General features: G+C 35.7%; 1 protein-coding gene across 1 annotated transcript; it reads left to right on the top strand.

Moving 5' to 3' along the window:
• The first annotated feature begins 4,931 nt into the window (after nucleotides 1-4,931).
• LOC136842368 (uncharacterized) lies at nucleotides 4,932-19,802 on the top strand. The gene is made up of 3 exons (XM_067109628.1): nucleotides 4,932-5,135; nucleotides 5,257-5,879; nucleotides 19,580-19,802. The coding sequence occupies exons 1-3, from the start codon at nucleotides 4,932-4,934 to the stop codon at nucleotides 19,800-19,802; spliced, it is 1,050 nt and encodes a 349-aa protein (XP_066965729.1).
• Nucleotides 19,803-23,820: the final 4,018 nt, after the last annotated feature.

The following is a 23,820-nucleotide window of genomic DNA, read 5'->3' as shown; positions in this document are numbered from 1 at the left end:
CTTATGACATCAAGAAAAGTACTGAAACCAGTTATTCCATAAGATATATATGTATTATTTTTTTTATTTCTTGATTGTTTTACATATCTATTAAATATTTTATGGTACCTTTACTGCTGCACATGTAAAACACAGTTCAGTTTTCTATTTAGCATGTACTGACTTAAGTATATACAGTAAAATCTAATTACTACACAGAAGTCATCAGCATAAAATACAAAATTCATCAAAAATCCCTTGGTGTTTTATTTATTCAAGGATACTTACATAAATCATTATTTTCCAGCAAGCGTTGACTCATTTTTAAGTGAATTTAAAAAATTGATGCAAAGCTCAAATATTATAAAATGAATAAGGTTTGGTAAAATTCTTAACAATTAGGGAAAGCCCTGCATATATGTCTGTATATACAGTATGTATATAAGTATATATATATATATATATATATATATATATATATATATATATATATATATATATATATATATATATATATATATACATATATATATATATATATATATATATATATATATATATATATATATATATATATATATATATATATATATATATATATATAGATTATTTCCTGAGAGTGCCTTAAGACCCCTGGATTTCTGCCGGAACCAACTCAAACCAGATTTCACTACCCCTCACAGGTTCAAATAGACAGAGGCCTATCTATCGGCCAAGCAAAAGCAGAAAGGAGGCTGTTTTTAGCTTATCTTGGTCGCTAATCTTTATATATATATATATATATATATATATATATATATATATATATATATATATATATATATATATATATATATATATATATATATATATATATATATATATATATATATATATATATATATATATATATATGACTATTTATCACATCACCGTGATTCATATACAATCAGAAAAGCTACAAACGTCCTTTAATATCCCAATTCGCTCTACCTCAGAAATAATATATTTTATATATGTTACCGAAGGGGGATTTTTTTAACTCCATTCGGCCACAATGGCCGAATGGGTTAGAAGACGTCCTGTAGTCCTGAGTCCTCGTCCGTCGCTGGTTCGACCCCACGGACGGTGGACTTATTATCAACTAAAAAAATTCCTTCGGTAACATACATGAAAATATATTATTTCGAGGTAGAGCGAATTGATATTAAAGGACGTTCAGCTTTTCTGATTATATATATATATATATATATATATATATATATATATATATATATATATATATATATATATATATATATATATATATATATATATATATATATATATATATATATATATATATGTAAAAGATTAGCGCCAAGATAAGCTAAAAACACCCTCCTTTCTGCTTTTGCTTGCCCGATAGATGGGCCTCTGTCTATTTGAACCTGTGAGAGGTAGTGAAATCTGGTTTGAGTTGGTTCCGGGCAGAAATCCAGGGGGTCTTAAGGCACTCTCAGGAAATAATCTTAGCCTAGGGCAGTAACTGGCTGGCACCCTTTTTTTGGTAAAGGAACTGCGACCCGAGTCAGGCCAATGCCCGCCCCCCCAACCGGCACCCGATGAGAAGTAATAAAAGGCCACGGCTCCAGAGGATCACTGCCCCTTGCTTTGTACCCTAACCATGTGGCCAGTATCCATTGCAAATGGTGAATTACAAATCCCAGAGCGAGCGGAAACTCAACTGCATCCCCTCCATCACTCCACCAATCTACGGCCCACGAGTGCGTCTTTGGTGGAGATCTTTGTCTACACACATGTGGACCCCTTGCAGACGCCATTGAGAAGGACTGGAATGAAGCCCCGATGTCGTCTTCAGCCTTAGACACTCCTGCTAGGCAGTAAAGTACCCTGAAAAAGTTGCTTAGTCACGTCACTTTCGCCCTTGTGCATTTATTAAGCTTCTGGGCCCGTATCGTGGATATCCCCTGAGTTTCTTGGTTCAATCCTGGCCCACGTGTTCACTGCCCTCTTGCTTAAGTCACTAGTCAAGCCTCGAGGTTGTCCCTGGCGCCCTCAGCCACCCTCGAGTAAAAAAGCATTCCCCAATTCCAGCGTTAGATCATAACCTGTGTCCTATATCGTTTCAGAAGGACGATCATAGCAGAATTCTCCTTGGTCCGTGTTCCTGGCATTCCCAAGCTTTTCCTCCCCCACCTTTGGAGGACTTTCAGCTGCAGCAGCAATTTAATGTTATTTTAATGAATTTTTCCCTTGATCTTGTCTGTTATGTAAATATACCTATTTTTGTACCCATGTCTTTCACACATTTTCCCTTTGAGAAAGAGACCTAAGCTCCTGTATAACTCCCTTTGTTATCTTACAAGGTCATTGTAGAGTAAAGTGATGAATGTTGGGACTTAAAATTTACCTGCACCAGGAAACATATAAAAATGGTGACCTTGCCAGGATTCTCGTAATGATTGCATTCCCCCCCCCCTTTTTGTTTGTTTGTGTTGCAATCTGTAAAATCAGCAATTAGCTCAGCTAAACTGAATACCAAACAGATTACGAACCTTTGAAAAACCAGCGCAACAGGCCAAGGAAATTCTGTGTAAGTAAACTGTGTTTATTTAGCTATAGGAAATTTTAGCAAACGTGACTAAACCTAGGAATTTTTTCATAGTAGGGTGCATGTCAACGGAAAACAAGAGAGAGGATCACCGAAATTTAGCTACTGCAAACACGCGTTCGAAAAGTCAGACTAGGATCGCTGACTCATTTTACCCTCTCTCTTGTCTAGCAAAAGGGCAAAATCCTATATTATGCTAGGCAAAGCGAAGAACTGGTAGAGTTCAATAAACGTCGTTTTGTTCCCTCCGTTCGGGGAAGTACCGCGTCTGTTTACAAACATTAACTTCATTCATTCATTCGTCGTAGACAGCTGGCCCAGTGGCCTATAAGATAACAGACAGGGAGGCAAACAGCCTTGACCGACATTCGTCGCACAGTTAGGAAATGTGTGAAAATTTGTTTGTTTAATTTTACTGTGCTTTCCCTCGGTTCGCTCTGCCAAATTGTTTGTATTATTAGGGGGTCTGACATTATATGTTCTGTATTGTTCTGTTTTTGTTTGTTTTGTTTTGTGCTTTTACTACTGCTGTGTGTGTTGCATATCTATTATGAATTTTGGCTTACCACCCACCTACTTGCCATTGAGAATAAAACTTCTCCCATAAGTAAGTAGAACTAGCCCTCTTGCTAATCAGACCTCGTCTGTGCGGGAATTCTCCTAGGGAGCCAATAATTCCAATCTCGTCCACAAGTCAGCCCGTTTTGTTGGTACCTTGCAAGACCAATCATTTGCTAATTATCATCCCCAAGTCAGCCCGCTTCGTCGGTAAATCAGGAGACCTATATATTCCAATCTCGTTGCCAAGTCAGCCCGTTTTGTCGGTACCTTGGAAACCAATCATTTGCTAATTATCGTCCCCAAATCAGCCCGCTTCGTTGGTAAATCGTGAGACCTGTATATTCCAATCTCGTCCCCAAGTCAGCCCGTTTTGTCGGTACCTTGGGAGACCAATCATTTGCTAATTATCGTCCCCAAATCAGCCTGCTTCGTCGGTATTTTGGGAGACCTATTTATTCCAATCTCGTCACCAAGTCAGCCCATTTTGTCGGTACCTTGGGAGACCAGAGAATTCCAACTTCTAATTTCCCGCTGTAGCCTGCTGCGTCAGGGTGGGCGATCATTCATACGTCCTTTGGGAAAATTTCCAAATTCCCCTCCCTCTGGAAAATTGATTTTGTGTAATACTTGCGTCCTCTCCCACCCGCAAAATAACGGCCAGATATCAGCAGAGCGAAGATTTTAAGTTCTTCATGTCCTCCAGGAAGGAACTTGGCCTTTCCGGGAAAGAACTAAAAGATTGGGTACAGGAAAGGATGGATGCGATAAAGGCAGAAAGAGAGACAGAAAGGGAAGCCCAAGAGAAACAAGCAGAAGCAGAGAGACAGGAACGAGAAGCAGAGAGACTGACTCAAGAGAAACAAGAAGAAGCAGAGAGACAGGAACGAGAAGCAGCGAGAGTGGTTCAAGAGAAACGAGAGGCTGCGGAAAGGGAAGAAAGGGACAAGAAGTGTGCCCATGAACTCGCGCTGCTGCAACGACGTGGCCCTTCGCTTCCACCTGCCACCCAGGGGATATGTGCCTTCAGCCCGGCACTCGCCTGCATGCCAAAATGGACGGATGCTGAGCCCAAGGTGTGGCTCGACACCGCCGAGACGGTCTTAAAGGCCTGCCCCCTGAGTGCCGCCAGACTCTCCCTGGTGTTGGGCAAGTTCCTTAGAGGGAAGGCCCTTATTACCTACAAAGCTCTCCCGCTGGAGGAGCAAGAAAATTGGGACATCGTCCACCAGACTATCACCAAGGCATACGAAATAACCCATGAACGCTGGAGGAGGCGCTGGCAAGGGCAAGCTAAGGAATTAAACCAGACCTGGGCAGACTGGGCCTACCAGTCCGAGCGCGCCCATGCCAAATGGTTTGAGTCTGTGGGGGTTACAATCCTCAATGAGGCCATTGAACAAATGAAGATAGAGCCCTTCCTACTCTACGCCCCTCCAGCCCTCACCACGCACATTGCCGGGAAGGAGCCCACGACCTTAGCAGATTGCTGCAGGTTAGCTGACGTCTGGGATACCTAACACCTGCAAGAGAGCTTCCTGAAGAAGAAGCTTCAGCCACCCTCCTGGCTCTCAGGTGCCCCTCAGCAGAAGAATGGGCAATCATCGAAACCCGCAGTATGTGGGTACTGTAATAAGATCGGGCATCCCACCGACCAGTGCCAGAATAAGCTCCCTATAAATGCCAATCCCTCTCCCCACCCCCTATCACATAACACGCCTGCGCCCTCCTCAGGGACAGTGCGAAGTGATTATAGTAAAACTTGCTGCACCTCTCGCAATATCTATGGGCATTCCGCAACATGGGTGAAATGCCTAATCATAACTCCATACCCGCCTCTGCCGCCTTAGCGGTGACTAATCCCAAGTCCCTGGGTCCTCCTGCAGAAGGTCCCATCTATGTAGCCCCGCCTGGGGCTAAGTATCTAGCGCAGCGAGTCACGGCATTCGATGACTCGGGCGCCCAGATTTCCCTCATATGGGAAGACAGAATTCCGTATGGCGCAGTGATAAACAGGTGGGACTTAGTAACAGTTGAGGGAGTGAATCGCTACAAAATGATCCTCCCTACGGTCCAACTGAAGGTCACCAGACCCCGCAGAGCTAGGACGCTTTGTCTCACTGTAGCGGAACACATTCCAGGAGGCTATGACGTCCTCCCGGGCCAGGACTTTACGTCTCCCTCCAAAACCACGACAATTCCAGGGTCCAAATTCCCCAAATAATCGTCCAGATCTGAGTCCCGTGCCAGGCACAGCCTCAGTGCCAGTGCCGAGGCCCCAGCCAGATCTCCCTTCAGGAGAATCTCGTCCATCAACTCCTCTGCCAATGCCACTTGGGCACACTGAGCAGTGCCAATCTCCATCCTTCCAGACAGACGAGACAACTACCACATCGCTACTAGCACCAGTGCTAACATCAGTGCTAGAGTGCTGCCCTGGTCCCCCTCCAAGGGATTTAACTCCAAACCCCCTCTCTTCGCCCAGCCTGGTGCCGCTGCCAGTGTCGGTAGCAAGAGAGACGGGTTCTCTTGACCCCAGCAGTGCCTCACCCAGAGGCATGGATTCGCAACCCGTGCCTGAGCTGGTCACCACTGCATGCGAGTCAACCACGCCCCCTCCGTCCGTCTCCTCTCTCTCGCCGCCCAACGCAGATCCCTTCATGAGTCATTATTCTGCCTTACCCCGCTGGGCCGATGAACTCTGCGGGCTGCGCCAATTAATGTCCGAGCTGGTGAACAAAATTCCTGTGTCAGTTGTTGCAGCAGCTGTCCCAGATGGCACCCCTTGCTGCCCTTTGGCCTCGGGCCCTCCGATTCCCCTGCCAAGGACAACGGTCCAAGGAGGAGAGGTTCGCAGCGGAATTACCACGGGTGTGGGTGATCGCAGGTAGTCCACAAAGAGCTCCAGAGCTCTTCTGGCACCTGAGCAAACTTGGCATAGTGCCACCTCATCATCTTTCGAAAGTCTTGGCACCTCTCATCCAAAAGAGGATGTTAAGGCCTTCCACTATCTTCTTCCTTTCTTATGAAACTTCTATCCCTCATCCTTCTCTGCCGATCTTTCTTTTCCACTTTTCCTTAATTACCACCACAAGAGGCAGTTAAAATATGGGACATCATCCCGTTTAAAATGCATTAATTGTTTTTACTATGAAACAGTAAGGGATACAGAGTGGGAAGTGGCACACCTTTGTGCCCGTACCTTGGCACAAGGCATGCATGCCAGCTCTTCCTGAAGGGTCGCGCCCTTTGGGTTTCCTTTTCCAGCCCTGGGACTGAGAGATAGTCCTGGCCGTCGTCTATTGGCAACGGACGTTAAATTCCTACATAAACAATAAATACCTCACTCCATTATCATTGGCTCTTCTGTGTATATCATTTACTCTTTTATTTATTTTTTTTCTCTATTTGTTAACAAATCTTGAGTCACAAGACTCCTGCCCTTGTGAGTTTTAACGTCACCTTTGTAATACCAGCGACGTGTCCCGCATTCAGTAAGCAGTTCACGCCGCTCTTTCACTTATGTCATTCTGTTTGGTTTTCTTTTCTTTTATTTATTTATTTATTTTTCCTTTTGTTTTGTTTTGTGGAGAAATCTATTCCTGTCCTGTCCCCTTTCATTTGTTTATTTTCCCATTCATACTTCGAGCGAGTATCTATTTATAGCTTACGCCCGAGTTGTAGGCCGTGGAAGTATAAATTTAGCGTTGTTTAAGTTTAGCGAATTAACTCGTGAATAATCTCTTTACCTCGCTCGCTCAGCAAACTGTCAAACTCCTGTCACTTAATTTAGGGCTATCTTGAGCTATTAGCTACTCGAGTTTGTAGAGAATTATTGTCCGTCAATTGAAAAGATTAATTCAATATTGTCATTACAATTCCTAGTAAAGGGGATATCATTTGAAACCAACGCTGTATTGTCATTTATACCGCCTCTTCAAAGCACAACTAACTGCATGCATGTACTTCCAGCATAGCAGTAAGCAGTTAGTTGATTTACATTTGTTTTTATTTTACATCCTGCCTTTTAATTTTGTTATTTTGTTATTTTGTGCCTTTGAAGTGTTCTTTGTTTATTTTGTTGAGTGCCTTATTACCCTCAGTAGAGTTAAGCTAGTAAAGCAATTGTAGAATCATCATTTTTGAAGTATTTCAGCAATAATTACTTTCCAAGTAAGGGTACTTTCTTATTGTATGTTCTAAATTGTACTCTGCACCTAGGGTAAACTTTCAGTTTGTCATTGATCAGTATTGCAGCAGAATTTTGCAAGTAAAGTAAGCTAACAGTTGTAGCAAAGCAGAGTAAAGTCGAGCGTTTTCTTCGCTCATTTTTGCTGTTATCGGCATTCGCACCCGATTGCAGGTGCGGATGTCATCTTGCAGGGGGAGCTGTAAAGTAAAATCCAATGAAACAACAAACAATGGCATCAACAACAATATTTACATTATTTACAATATTCCATTAAAATTATGAATAAAGCTAACCATATGTCATTAAAAAAACACCGGAAGTAACTGGTCGACAAGGTAGAGCTGCAGCACCTTGTAAGGCAAAAAAGAAATTCGCTGGGAGAGGGCAGTCAGGATGGATTTAGGAATAATAGAAAGCTCAAGGAAAAGATTACGTAAAGAAGAAGGCGCTTTCCTGATAATCCCAAAAGTAACTTTTGTTTTCTTGTCACCCTGCTCTACACACTTTTCCAAAAAAACTGAAAAAAAAAAAAAAATGCCCGATTGTATCCTCAAGCAGGAGAACTCAAACCCAAGACCACGGAAGGACACAGTACAAATGGCTATAGCAGTGTCCAAGGTTGGAGAACAAGGTTTGTATTCAAAGCAACCTTCTCTTAGAAGGGTTGCCTACCAAGGCTAAAGGGTCCCATCCACCTGCTGGTTTGATTCTGGAGTGTTCTTTTCCTAGAAGAGTCGCTCGCCAAGGCTAAAGAGTTTCTTCTACCATAACTCGTGTAGGCAGGGTCACACATTGAACTGAATGTTGCTAGGGAAGAGCAAAACATGACGACGGTGAACGTGAAACAGTGTACTTAACAGATTTGTGGTTACTATGTTTAACAAGTTTTGCCTTTAAATAATCATTTCCAACAACATCCTAATATCATAAATATTGGCATTAGTAATATAACTAGTGCACCCTCGCATTCGAAAATTACGGAAAATATTCAGTTATTCTTCAAACTCATCCTTCTCAAGCTAATATAGCGTCACACTATAATAGGAAATAGTTACTTGCACAATAAATGAAACTGGCATACCCAAATAAACGAGTAACATTAAATTGCTTATTACCAAATGGGTGGCTCAAATTATTTACATTGGAAAGGAAATTTTGATGAATATTGTCTTAACGTTAAAGTAACTTCTAACCATGGAAAATAGACCATTGTTATTTATATCTGAAACAATACTTGAGACACAAGAGACCAATAGCTTTCCAAGTTAAAAAAAATGAAAACATTTGGTACACAGCAACCAAATTCGTGAATATTTGAAAAAAAAATGATTCAATATGCCTCAAGTTAACCTACATTTAAAGTCTCATTAAACCAATGAAGAAATCTATTTTACCATTCAACTGACAAGTGGCTTTAAAATATGAGTTAAGGTCAAAAGTTCCTTGGACAATACCACTGGCTCATACTGCCGAATGCCAACATCCTGTCAGCACCACATCATAAACAATTCTAAAGTATTGTTCTTCTAATTGATATGTGATACAGAAAAAAAATATGTGAAAGAGAAAAATAAAAGTGAAAATTAATCGGCATCCCATGAAGTATCTACCTTATAAATTTCATCATAATTAGTGTAAATATATAATAATAATTGGTATTAATACAGCTAAAACAACAACTTATGACACAATGGAATGATATTGATTCTTTTAGAGCGCCTGCAGTAAAAGCACAATGACAAGAAAATGAGACATGAAGCACGTCCTATTGTAAACTTTGCAAAATTGTAGTTACCCCTTTGTCGTGGACCTTTTTGTTCAAAACATTTTTGCCTCAGAAGATAAGTACCTGTAGGTTTGATATAATTTTACGTAAAAAAACACATTTTAATCATTATTTGAGATTAAAAGGATACTTTTCTTCATGCCAACAACTTATGCAATTGTTTTTTTCATACGATAACAGACTTCTTATTTTTCATTTTTTTCGTATATTTTTTTTCGAATTTCACAACAATATCATAACAATAGCAACTAACTAATGATTGGCCGTTTTAAACTTTAAATTTTAAAGCCATAACCGCAAACATCGCCCTTTGCTTTCCCTTGATGTAGGATGGCTATTGAAATTTGTTGTTAAACAGTCCACGGGTAAGGAGAATATCTTGGCAATGAAATTGTTAGCTATAAACACATTGTTCTGCTTCTTCTTCAGCATTTCGTTTTGAAATGTAAAGCTGTTACATATGAGTGAATTCACCGCTATGGTATAGGTTAGTCAATGTTATCCACACTGCTGCTAATAGCTTCAAATTTTCTTTTAAGAAAACGGAAGAATATTTTCCTTTTAAATCGGAGCTTCAGATAAAGCGAGCACTGTTACATTCTTTTCAAATTAAAATACTTCTGACGTAGATTCTCCGAAACCTTCTTTTAATTAACTTATTCAGTTATACTTTTTTGATTAATTTTCCCCCTGTTCCTCTGCCTTTATCTCATAAGTGGAAAATATGAATGGTTAACTTGAAGACTTTTTCAAAGAAAAAGTTGCTCCGTTATTGTTCTATCACTTTCTTAACTTTCTTATAGGAATTCCCCACCCCCACAAGAAACCCCCGGAGAAGAACTAGTGGAAAATTTTCTAGACATCGATGAAACACTAATTAATTTCTTACACAATAGATTTCATCTTGCTAGAGAGAGCTTTTGTTCTAGATTTCCATTAATCTAAACTTTACTTTTTACGTATGATGTAAATCAACAGAATACGTCTCTTCATTGTTCCATTATTTTTCAAACCAATAAATTATATGGAAACCACGAAAGTCTTCATTTAAGGTAAAGATATGAAAGTTTATAATAAAATAATAGGAAGAAAGAGTAGTGATTATGTTAAACTTAACCTGAAGGTTTGACTTATCTTTAGAAGGAAACATTTATATTTGGGTAAAACTCTTCAAATCAACGATTAAATATTTATATTAATACAAATATATACGTCACCTTCAAATATCCTTTCTATAAAAATTTGTGCATGTACAGCTGAATTTTACATTGAAATTTAATATCATATTGATGTTGTTTTAAAGAATTTCCTGACATAAACAGAAGACAAGTGCTCATTTAGGATCTTTAATAATTTTCAGCGAAAAATCAACGACTAAAAATAAATAATGACATGAAAATTGAGAACAGATTCGAGTCAAAACAAACGGCAGAAATAGGCCTTTTATTTTTACTTCCCCTAAAAAAGTAAGAGACGACTATTGCATCAACAATAGCTTCCTGTTTCTCTCTTTGCCTCTCTTTCTCACTCTGTCCCGTCATTTACTGGAATGTGGAAGTCTTCGGATATCCAAACAGAGAATATTGCTTCCAGAAAGTTGAGAGGAGAGAGTTAAAATGAATCCATGATTGAAGCAGAAAGGAATTGCAAAAGACCGCCATCCTCTCAAAGGAGTCCTTTCCCTCACGTCTCCTTGTTATAGACATTCCTTCACAAATCGACGGCTTGGAAACCTTTGTAAGTCTATATCTGCACCAGAAGCGAATTTCAGAATTTGGTTTAATTTCATATTTAGTGACAATTCGAAATACACGAACAGAGGTACCCATGATTATCTCAGTTCAGTGTATGTGACTGAAATGTTTCATATCTACAGTATAACTGGTTCTCATGATTTTGGTGCTAAACTTGATTCTACTAACCGTTACGCAATTGACATAAATTATTTAAATATCCGTATGACTGAAAATATGCTAAGATTCTTTACTTAGCACATGGAGTAATGAAAATTAGTAGTTAAATTACTTTGATCTTGAATCCTTTTAGAGTACTTAGAAAAAATAAACACAGGATTTAAAAATGATTTAGCAAAGCTACAAGTCACCCTAGGAGTACGTGACACATAACTTGCGACGCTACTTTTTCGTGTATTAAGCAAATTGGAAAATCCCATTTTCACTAGTTGCTTTTTACGAGCAAGGGTCCACTGTTATATATATATATATATATATATATATATATATATATATATATATATATATATATATATATATATATATATATATATATATATATATATATATATATATATATATATATATATATATATGTGTGTGTGTGTGTGTGTGTGTGTGTGTGTGTCTACAGTGAACTTCACTGTACACACACTAATTTACACGGTACAAGGCTGGGTTCTTGAACAGGGTTACATGATCACCTTTACGAAGTAAGACATCTAAGATGACTCAACTACCTCAGACAACAGATCAAATGTGTTGTATCTGGCAGAATGAAACTGAAAGGAGGACAGTTTTGCGGCCCCAACTACCTGCAAGAATGAAAAGAGCGCATTATCCGTTTTAAAATTATATAAGCTTCAATATGCGAAATAGAACTTACTACGGGAATAATAAATTAGAATAACAACTACTGAAACATGAAATGGATTTTATATAGTTATATAAATCTTCTCATCCTATTGTATTTAATAGTTTTTACTGCATGATCAGTGAGGATTGGTGTAGTCTGTGTAGTTAGCACATTCAGAAATTCAACAACCGTATGAAAGAGGATGAAAAACTATATAGATTTTACTTATGTTGGTGACAACAATGATTGTTTGGGCAAATCCCAATCACTTTCGCAATTGTTTTGGGATCTAGAGCACGGGTAAACTGCACAAATGTTGCAGGTTGAATGCATTTAATCACTATGCAAATGAGATTTTAGATCCGTCAAGGTGATGGAAGTGTGATGATTATTTTATGGTGAATAGCACAAATGAAGGTCACATCAAAATACATATGAGTCAACGATTCGAAAAGGGACGATGAGAAAATATCCTTTCTACAATAATCCTACTTTTTATTTAGGTGGAACAATTTTTTTTGCTGAGTATTGTACTTTGTTTATAAACCATCATTCTCCTGCATTTGTGTCTTTTGCATCTATTCAAGGTCTGGGGTTCAAAACATCAGAATTTCCACCTGTTCAGTTTTGTCTCCAATGTTAAGTGTTCCGATGTTTCATAACCTTTCAATGTGCTAATCTAAGTAGGATCTTGGTCTTTGAGGAATTTTGTTATCCATCTTAAACCTTCATTAAAACATTTAATCTGAAATACTGAAAATTATTACAGGGTAAATTTTGCGGTTTTGTGTTTTCTTATAATTGGAAAGTTTTCTTAACTTTTTACATTGAACGGGATAAAATTTGTAAGTTGCTGTCGTTAACATCAGTATTCCGTGAGAGATATTATTTATTGATAGGGTTCTTAATTTTCTTATCAGCTGGCCAAAAGTAAAGAAAAAGATACTTCGCAAATAAACTAATAATATTCGTCCTTTTTTTCTTATTGAAAACTATACACACTTTTTGTGTGTTATTTATATATGAATATATTCAGTCTAATTATAGATATAAGTTACGAACAAATATTTATATCATATCTGTGGATGATTGTTATAATGTTTGTACTTTTACACATTCCCTGTAACAAATTTAATGTAGTAATCTTTTAAAAATTTTTGAGTACGTAACAAAGAACAATAAAGTTGAAATAAGAAGAGAAAAGTCAAGAAGAGGAGCAGGTCAAGAAGCCTATGGACCCTAATACATAAAACATGGCCCCGCTGTCCAAGTTTGTTCAGGACACTTTACTTCAACCTATGTAAATTTTTCCAATACCTTTGAATTGATTTTACACGAATCTGTCTCAGCTGATTTTATTTTCTTTTCGTCTTTGCAAATAGAAATTGCGTATTCTATGCTAAATCCACTTATGAAAAACTTCATTTATTTGACTTGAGATCTTTGATTTTTTTTACAATATGCAATCTTTTTTTCAACAGGCAAGATTAGCTGTATTTAAATGAGGGCTTAAAGACTACAACATATTTAAAACAGTTGAAGGAAATAGTGTTGCATACTAAGTGTCAACGGCCAATAGCATGAGGCTGCTTCTCAGGAAAATTGATTATATAGTTTGGTTAAATGTATCTTAATTCCAAAGGTACGTATAAGGTGAAATATGTGGTCATCTGTTTTTGTAGCTCTAGTATGTGCTAACGGCAATCTCCCCAGATTGCATGGATTCAAATTCCACCATGAATCGAGAAGCTTTTTTCTTTATCTTCCCCTTGGATTCAACGGTTGATGCAATAACCATATAAATAAACAAGTAAATAATAATAATAATAATAATAATAATAATAATAATAATAATAATAATAATAATAATAATAATAATAATAATAATAATAATAATAATAATATTCTTTATTGCAGCTCAGGGCCATATACATACAGGTAGAATATACAAATACAATACACACAACCTAGATACATAAGATAACATGATAAAAATAATAATCAGCAGTATCCACACAGTTGTTGAAGAGGTAGAAAAAATAGAATTCATAATAATGGTAATGACAGTAATTATATGGAGAATGATAGCAAAAAAAATATTAAAAATTATAACAACTAAAAATACAGATTGCAGACGATTAATTTCCAGCTAGGGACCTCAGATAGTTACATAAGTCAGGTCCAGAAGGGTAAATACGAGAATTGAAAATTGCCAAACTGTACAATGATATTATTCACAGTAGTAATAAAAAAGGAAAAATACAAATAATAACAAGAAATGTAGAATAATAATAATAATAATAATAATAATAATAATAATAATAATAATAATAATAATAATAATAATAATAATAATGACAGATTCTGGAGATGACACTTCATAATTGCAAAAATGGAGAATAAGTAATTTAAGGGACAGGCGCCTCATTATCCCATCTTTCCCACAATTTAGATCTCCTTCTTGCTTCACTGCTTAGGATGCTTTGTATGAACGAAGTGCTGCTGTTTCTCAGTCGGGTGATCATACTGGACACTGTTCGCCTCACAATGATTTTCAAATTATCCAGGCGGTTTTCTATGAACATCTGCGTGGCGGAGTGACAGCGAGGAGTGTTTGTAAAATTGTAAGGTGGCTCAGAATGTCATTATGAACAACAGTGATACGTCTCATGGTCTCTCGGGTATCGCCAAAGGGAACACCCATATATACTGTAGCAGTACGAGCGGAAGAGCAGCAGTTTCGTGTCTGGGTGACAGAAGGCAAACCTCCTTGCAATCATGTTGCCAGTTGCACACAGTTTACGACGCCTCTGTTCTATGTCTGCCGTATCTTTTATGTCGTCCGTGATAATGTGGCCCAAATACGGAAATTCATGCACGAATTCCAGACGATGATTTCCGAGGAAAATTAGTGGTTCTGCAATATGCTTAAGTGGTCTCGGGACCAGCGACATACACCGGATCTTGGTTTCGTTGTATAGCATATCAAATTTCCCTGCATATTGGGGACAGGTTTCGATGAGTCGCTGGAGACCTTGCACTGATGGGGAAATCAGAACCATATCGTCGGCGTAACAGAGGTTGTTTATTGTTGTTTCATTGCTAGTGCATCCTACTGGGAGTGAGTTCAGTTTGACATTCAGGGCACCTGTGTACATGTTAAACAGGTATGGAGAGAGAATGCACCCTTGCCGGAGCCCATTTAGGGAGCCATAGGTGCACGATGATACGTTACCCCATTTGACACAGAATTGCTCTGTGGAGAACCAACATAAAATGCCAGTTAGACATAGAGGTGTGACTCGTTTGTGCAGCTTCAGGAAGAGCTTCAGGTAGTTTACTCTGTCAAATGCTTTTCTCACATCTTCAAAACATAGGAAAACAGGAGAGGCTGATGATATGTAATAGTTCAGCAATTCTTTCAGGATGCAGATGCGGGTGTCGGTTGAGTGGTTTGCTTTAAAACCGAACTGGTTGTCAATAGTGTGTAGAAAGGGGGAGAAGTCTCACTAGGAGAACGGACGCAAGTATCTTCAAAACAATCGTAGTAATTGCAATCGGGTGATAATTGCCAGGGTCGGCTGCATCCTTTAGCTTGTTTTTTATTAATGGTATTAAATGAACTAAGAGTAGGGACTCTGGGAAAAACCGGTGAATTATGCACGCATTAAATGGAACAGCTAGCAAAATGTAAATTACCGGATGGCAGAATTTCAAAGCTTCAGCAGGCAGACCATCGCAGCTGGACGATTTATTATTAGGTAGGTTGTTTGTGGCATTGCTGATGTTATCTGGCGTTATACGATCGGCGAAATGAAACTGAATATTATCAGTAAGGAGGTTATCTACATATCCTCAGGAGTTATGATTGTTTGTGCAATTCAGGATAGTGCTGAAGTGATCGCCCCACATTCTTGCGATAGCCTCGTCACTGACGGCATCTCCTACTCTCTGTGATAGTATTTCAGTTTTGGGATTTAGGGATTGAATGTCTTTCCAAAGACGAGGGTAATAGCCAGCTTCTAATTTTCTAGACACTGCCTCAGCTCTTAGTTGCTTTTCATTCAGTCTGCAGTGCTTAAGAGGAAGCTTGAACTGCTCTCTTGCCTGCCTCACTAGCAATGGAAAGTGTCCTTCCCTTGGGCTACCATTTTGCCTCCACAGTAAAAACATTTCTCGCGAATGTGTACATAGATCCTTAACCAAGTCATTCCATCCAGTATATTACGAGAATTGCTTTGACGAGATCTAAAGGTATCCCTGCCGGAGGCAAGCATAGCGGAAATTATATTTGAATAGAATTCTTTCAGATCTCTCCTGTGATTGTCATTTCTACACTCTGCGTTAGTGCACAGTAAGGCGTCTGTCGGTTGAAATATTGACCACAGCCTGGTTCCCGTGGTTTCCCTAAAGGATCTGGTTTTCTGTTGGTTTTTTAAATCTCAGTTAACAGCAGGTGGGCGATCAGTTAGGGGGTTCACGGTAGGAAGGGATGGGGTACTGAATGACACCTGTAAGGGAATGTGATCATAGCCCGTTGCAAGAACATAGCGAATGTTGCAGGTCACACTAGAATCATGAAGTTTTGGGGACGTGATGCAGTGGTCCAGCCAGGAGGTTATAATTGTATCCATTCTATTTTGTACATAGGTATAGGAGGAGGGAGAGAGAAGCATTACATCACTAATTTGGAGAGCGTGATTTTGACAGAAGCGAGTAAGTTCGTTATAAAATTGTTTTGTGGGATGAGAATTAAGGTCCCCAATTATACAAATATGATTAGCAGTAGAATCGTGAATAATGCTGTGTAACTCACCTAGGATCATGCAGTACTGATCAAAATTGTTGTTATTTTCCCAGGCCATACAAACATTAATTATTACGAGCCGGGTATTACATAGAGGCACTATCAGCACATTGCCTTCTATGAGAGGTATAATCACCAAGAGCGAAGAACCCCTCTTTTTTGGTAAAAAAAATGCTAGAGAGACCTCCAACACGTCTGCCCTCGATACACACGGCGCAATCAAGTTCTCTGAAGCAAGGATACTGTTGTATGAAACTCTCAGCTGCGCCATACACACACACACACACTATATATATATATATATATATATATATATATATATATATATATATATATATATATATATATATATATATATATATAATCAAGCTTCTAAACGTCTTTAATATCAATTACTCTACCTCGGAAGTAATATATTTTCATATATGTTACCGAAGGGGAATTTTAGTTGATAATAAGTCCACCGTCCATGAAATTAGACCAGCGACGGACGAGAATCAGGACTACAGTGACACACTAAAAATGTCGGCCACAGAAGAGGGTATAAGTGAATACCATCTCCCATCAAACCGTCCGAACTCAGGTGACGTTTGAGCGATATCCACCCACCTGCCATGTTGACCCGTGGGTGCGTTTGTCGCACGCACCACACGGTCAACATGGCAGAGGTGGGTGGATATCGCCTCCAAACGCAAAACACCTGGAGTTCGACGGGTGGGTTGATGGAGATGGTATTCACTTATACCCTCTCTTGTGGCCGACTGGTTAATGTGTCACTGTAGTCCTGATTCTCGTCCGTCGCTGGTACGACCTCATGGGACGGTGGACTTAATATCAACTAAAATTCCCTTTCGTAACATATATAAAAATATATTACTTCGGAGGTGTGAGTAATTGATATTAAAGGACGTTTGTAGCTTCTTTTGATTGTGTATATCTTTATGGTGATGTGATAAATAGTCATATATATATATATAACCATATATATATATATATATATATATATATATATATATATATATATATATATATATATATATATATATATATAATATAAATATATATATATATATATATATATATATATATATATATATATATATATATATATATATATATATATATATATATATATATATATATATATATATATATATATATATATATATATATATATATATATACATATATATATATATATATATATATATATATATTATATATACATATACATTTGATATATATATATATATATAGATATATATATATATATATATATATATATATATATATATATATATATATATATATATATATATATATATATATATATATATATATATATATATATATATATATATATATATATATATATATATATATATATTAGCCTCAACCATTGGGAAAGTTCAAATTGAAATGATAGACGTGCCATAACCACGTGCATTTTAACATTATCTTTGGGTGCCCTGAAGATGCTGCTATTTGCAACACGAAAACTTCTGGCACTCTGTCGTTTGAATTTAAATCTTCCCAGTGGCTTCTGCTAATAAGCAAAACCACACACTTATTCTTGTGATTTCTTATTATATACATGGCACACACACATATATATGTATATATGTATATATGTATATATGTATATATGTATATATATATATATATATATATATATATATATGTATATATATATATATATATATATATATATATATATATATATATATATATATATATATATATATATATATATATATATATATATATATATATATATATATATATATATATATATATATATATATATATATATATATATATATATATATATATATATATATATATATATATATATATATATATATATATATATATATATATATATATATATATATATATATATATATATATATATATATATATATATATATATATTATATATATATATATGGGTAGATTACAGTTTCGTATGCTGGGCACTTAACTCATTCTTCCCGAAGTCGAGATCCTCCGCCAAGGTAAGTAGTTCTACCTAAACAGCTGACGACCAACGACCCGAAATGAGAGAGTCCCACCGACCCGACCCGACATGCCCCGAGACCTGCTCTTGCCCGCGACCTTCCAGTCTCTTCCGGGTTCAAGCCTTGCAAACATGGCTACTTGCGTAACGTATCCTACCCAGCGAATTTGCATCTAAGAATCCAGTGACCCTCATGGACTTAGGAGTTTTGTGCCACGAAGAGCGTTCGTTGCTCGTTTACCTTATGAAAAGTGGCCTACTTGGCGATTTCAGTGTGACGAAGGCACCGTCGTCCTGATCAAGCATGGCCAAAGCTTCATTTGGCGATGTAACCTCCAACGATGTCGGAAAATTACATCCATCCGGTCTGGCTCTTTCTTTTGGGTTCCACCTTTCTTTCAAAAGCATTTTGGTGCTGATTCACAGCTGGATCCATGAACTTCCCCAGAAATATGTCTGGATGACTTTGGATATTGGGTCTCCCAATACCTTAGTAGACTGGTTTAATTTCTGCCGGGAAGTTTGTATCGATATTTTGATTCAGGACAACCGGAAAATCGGGGCCAGGACACATCGTGGAAATTGACGAATCAAATTTGGAAAGAGGAAATTCAACAAAGGCAGACGTGTCGAAGGTTGTTGGGTTCTCGGAATGGGATTGACCGCGAAACAAAAGAAACATTCTTTCAAGTTGTACCAGACCGATCCAAGAAACATTACTTCCAATTTTAATTGAAAAACATACACCCAGAATCAACGGTAATTTCAGATTGTTGGAAATCATACCACACTTTAAATCACCATTTCAAAACACACCTTAACATCAATCACACATTACATTTTGTTGATCCCGACGATACAAGCATACACACAAACACAATAGAATCCACATGGCGGGTGTTGAAACGTAATGTTTTGCCTAGAAGCGGTACCGTAAAAACCATGTATAATTCATATTTTTCTATGTATTGTATTAAAAAACGTTACTTAACTAATGTCCCTTGCCCCTTTAAAGCTTTTCTGGAATTAATTAAACGTGCATATCCCTTGAATAGAGCCGTTTCAACACCCGCCAAAATGCGGTCTAATGTTCCCGAAACACAACAATCACGGGACGCAGCCATCCAAACGGATTGGTCAATTACACGAGGTCCTGTTCCCCCAGTTCCAGTTGTCCAGATCCCGCCGAAAGCCAGTGCCCCAGCGCCAAAACGAAGAAAAATGGAGCCACCGAAACCGGCCAGTACGGATTTCTCAGACGATTCCGACTTCGAGTGAGGTACGTGCAATTTCGAATAGTTATATATTTACTAATTTCACGGCCCATCTGGGGGTCCGGAGGAAGCCCCGCCAGGTAAGGACACGCCCGTCCTGTGTTAGGTTAGGTTGGTTTCGTTAGTTTTGGTGGCGACCTAGGTCGGTGGGGTCCAGGGGTGAAGCCCCCTGCCAGGACCGGGCACGCCGACCCTAAGGTTGTTAGGTCGGTTTTGTCAGGTTGGTTACGCCATCTTGTTGTATCCGCCTGCCGGTACCCACTGCCACCTGGTGGTGGGTCTCGACTCGGTAAAATCGGCAGCCGAAACCCACAGCATAGAAAATGTAATCCTTGATATATATTATATATAGAAGTATTGTCAGTATATATATACCCATTCCGATCATATAGATCGGGCATCTACCATTATATATATATATATATATATATTGGAATATTAAATATATATATATATGGATATATATGAAATGGTCATATATAGGCTAGGATTTGACACTATATAAAACAAAATCATCCTCTAATATCGACATTGAAAATAAGCTATACGAGGATAGGATATATGATATTGTTTTGCTTCTTATATATATATATATATATATATATATATATATATATATATATATATATATATATATATATTATATAGATAGATATATGCATGTACGTGATTCATTTATTTATTACCAATGAAAAATAATAGCTTATATATATATATAGTGTATTATATTATATGATATAGGACGATATATTTTTATATTGACACAATATATATATCAGTGAGACATATATATATGGTTTATGATCTTCTCACTCATTCTCCATATAAACCTGATACATATATTCTCGGGCAATAAGAGGATTACTGTATATATGAATATATATATATATATATCATATATATATATATATACAGATATATATATATATATATATATATATATATATATATATATATATGTATATGTTATATGTATGTATACATACATATATATTGAATATATCTTACAGAATCATACAAATAGCATATATATATAAAAGATGTTGTATATGGCTGGCTATATGTTTTCATTCACAACAACACTGCTTTATTATATATATTTTCAGCTAAATTATACGTATATTATAGCGGGATTGGGAATATGTCACCAGGTGTGCAATATTTGTACATACGTTCACTTCAATAAATAACTTTTCCTTATATATAGACAAATGTATATATATATATCACTATATATCATAAGACTTATATATATATATTATATAGGGACTCCTGACATATATCTAGGGGACTATGTATGTACATTTATAAATTTATATTTATATCTATATCATATTAATCTAATATACAGCATAAAAAATATGTATAAATCTTATAACATATTATGATATAGATATATGCTACAATACACTTGTACTGTATTATATATATGACATTTCTATATATGTGTATATATGATATCAATATCATATTATAGGATTTGAAATTTAAATTCATATCTATACACTATATAATAATTTGTTCATAGCTTCATATATGTTACGTCATATATATACCATATATATGGAATTTATTATATATATTATTTTGCATGCTGATAAATCACTCGTTCAAAATATTTAAATAATCAAATAATATGTGATATATATCCGTCATATAAATATAATTTCATATCCCTAGATATATATTTAGCTCAAAGGCTTTTAACATAGATATATCAATACATTTTTACATCTAAACTGTTCAAGATATATAAAAAATAAGGTGAATATATATAAGGGGTTAAATATATAAATAAAATATATATATAAATAGATACATAAGAACATAGATAAATGAATACCGAAAAAATGTATATATATATCCTATCTCTTGTCTCGTTCTGCGGGGCTTAAAAAAAGAGCAACATTCGTATATATATATATATAGGGCATGATTTAAGCATATATATAGTATATTTAAAAGCATATATTTGAGGGAATATATATGAATAAAACATTCATCAAAATATATATTAAGAACGTATCTTTAACTAATTAATAAATATATACATATATATAAACTTTGCTATATAGAAATATATACAATGAACATACATGGATATATACCCATAAATATCATACAAAACATAAACTTAGAAATATGGTTCGGAAGATGTAAGTTAAGAATTTCTATATGCAAATAGTCTGTTACAAAATAATTTCATAAATGTTTTCACGCTGAACAAAATTTATATAAAGAATTTCAATATAAACATTTATTGCGATATACATAAATATAGTATATTAAATACACATTCATTTCAGGAAGTAAAGTATCTATTAATATATATATATATAAATATATATATATATATCTTATATATATATATATATAATATATATGTCTGTATATATATGTATATGTTTAATGTATTAAACATATTGTATATATGAATTTTATATATTACACTGTGACATTTTATATATAAACACTATAGCTACAAAGTGTTATATATATAAAATGTATATAATATATATATATATATGTATATATAAATATATATATATAACTATATATATATATATATATAAATATATATATATATATATATATATATATATATATATATAATAAAAAGTACATTTTACAGATTAAACATTTCTTTGAAATGCTACGTAGCGTGTTTTGCGGTCTATCTTCTAAGTGAAAATTAGCAACTTCCTCTCTCTCTCTCTCTCTCTCAACCCACTATCAACCAAAAAGAAACTCCATATTCTCTCTCTCTCCTCTTCCCAACATAATCCTCAAAATGGATGTTCTAAGGAAACACAATCTTTCCTACATAAATGAGATTTTTATTATCAAATAAACCCCAACAAGTAATGAATTAACAAAAAAAATTAAAAACGTGCATAGTAAATGAATTATCAAGTCAAAATAGTCTGATTCAAGATTTAACCTTACTCTGGCTGAATGCATTTTCCACTCCAAAACTCCACAATTCCATCTTTAGACATTATACGTCTAGTCTTAAAGTTAACCACGTTTATAATACCCACTAACTGTTTTTGCAGTGTTCTTTATCTATCACCACAGCATCACCACAGACATCTGTCGAAAATTAAATAAACAGTAATCTCCCACAAACATAGTACACAATCATATGACATAATATTGAAAATCTAAAATGCATGGTTAACAAATATCAAATCAAAACAGAATAAAATATAATATTAAAGTGACATAAATGCCTATGTCAATTCTCCCCCACACATTTATTAAGTGTCTTGGATATGGTAAATTCAAAAGTTCACAGTCCACACAAAAAAAGAGAAGTCTATTTTACCTAACTGCTGGTTTCTCTTGTCTTGAGCACACAAGGCCACGTCTGGACGATATCGCTCTCAGTTAGATAATAATCAACCAGACCTAACTTTTATACACAACTAGATACAGCTAGTCTCCAAATTTTCTAACGCACGAACTTTACTCATGCATACCAAAGGTCAGTCTGAAATTTCACAGTCCAGCTTCAATTTTGTGTGTTAATAGCCAAAATTTTGAAACAATTGAAACATCTGCTGACTTAGTGATTTACATCTATTGTCACCGTCCCAACTACCACCTTATAGCTTTTCTTGTTTCATAACACTATAACTGAATACACAAAATCTAAAAGAAATATATTTTCCTATGACATATATATTAGGTGAACTTAATATATATATATATATATATAATATAAAATATATATATATCATAAGTATCTAATGTCATCATATATAGGGCTGTATATATACATATCTATAAGATTAAGTTAAATGTCTTTTAAGTTAATTTTCCACTGAAATGTTATTGATTTTACAATTTGGGATTTTCACATTCCATTAATTGACAGACAGATAAAATTATATATTTAGAAACCATTTTATATAAATAATATATATGCCTTTTAGATCCAGTTTGTTGTGTGTGTGTGTTGTGTAACAAGCTACAGGATGACAGGTTTTAGCCCCTTAATTGAGATGATCATTTTATAA

This window comes from Macrobrachium rosenbergii, chromosome 2 (assembly GCF_040412425.1).
Source record: "Macrobrachium rosenbergii isolate ZJJX-2024 chromosome 2, ASM4041242v1, whole genome shotgun sequence".
Lineage (NCBI taxonomy): Eukaryota > Metazoa > Arthropoda > Malacostraca > Decapoda > Palaemonidae > Macrobrachium > Macrobrachium rosenbergii.
Note: the sequence above shows the minus strand (reverse complement) of the source record. Positions and strands in the feature narration are given on the sequence as shown.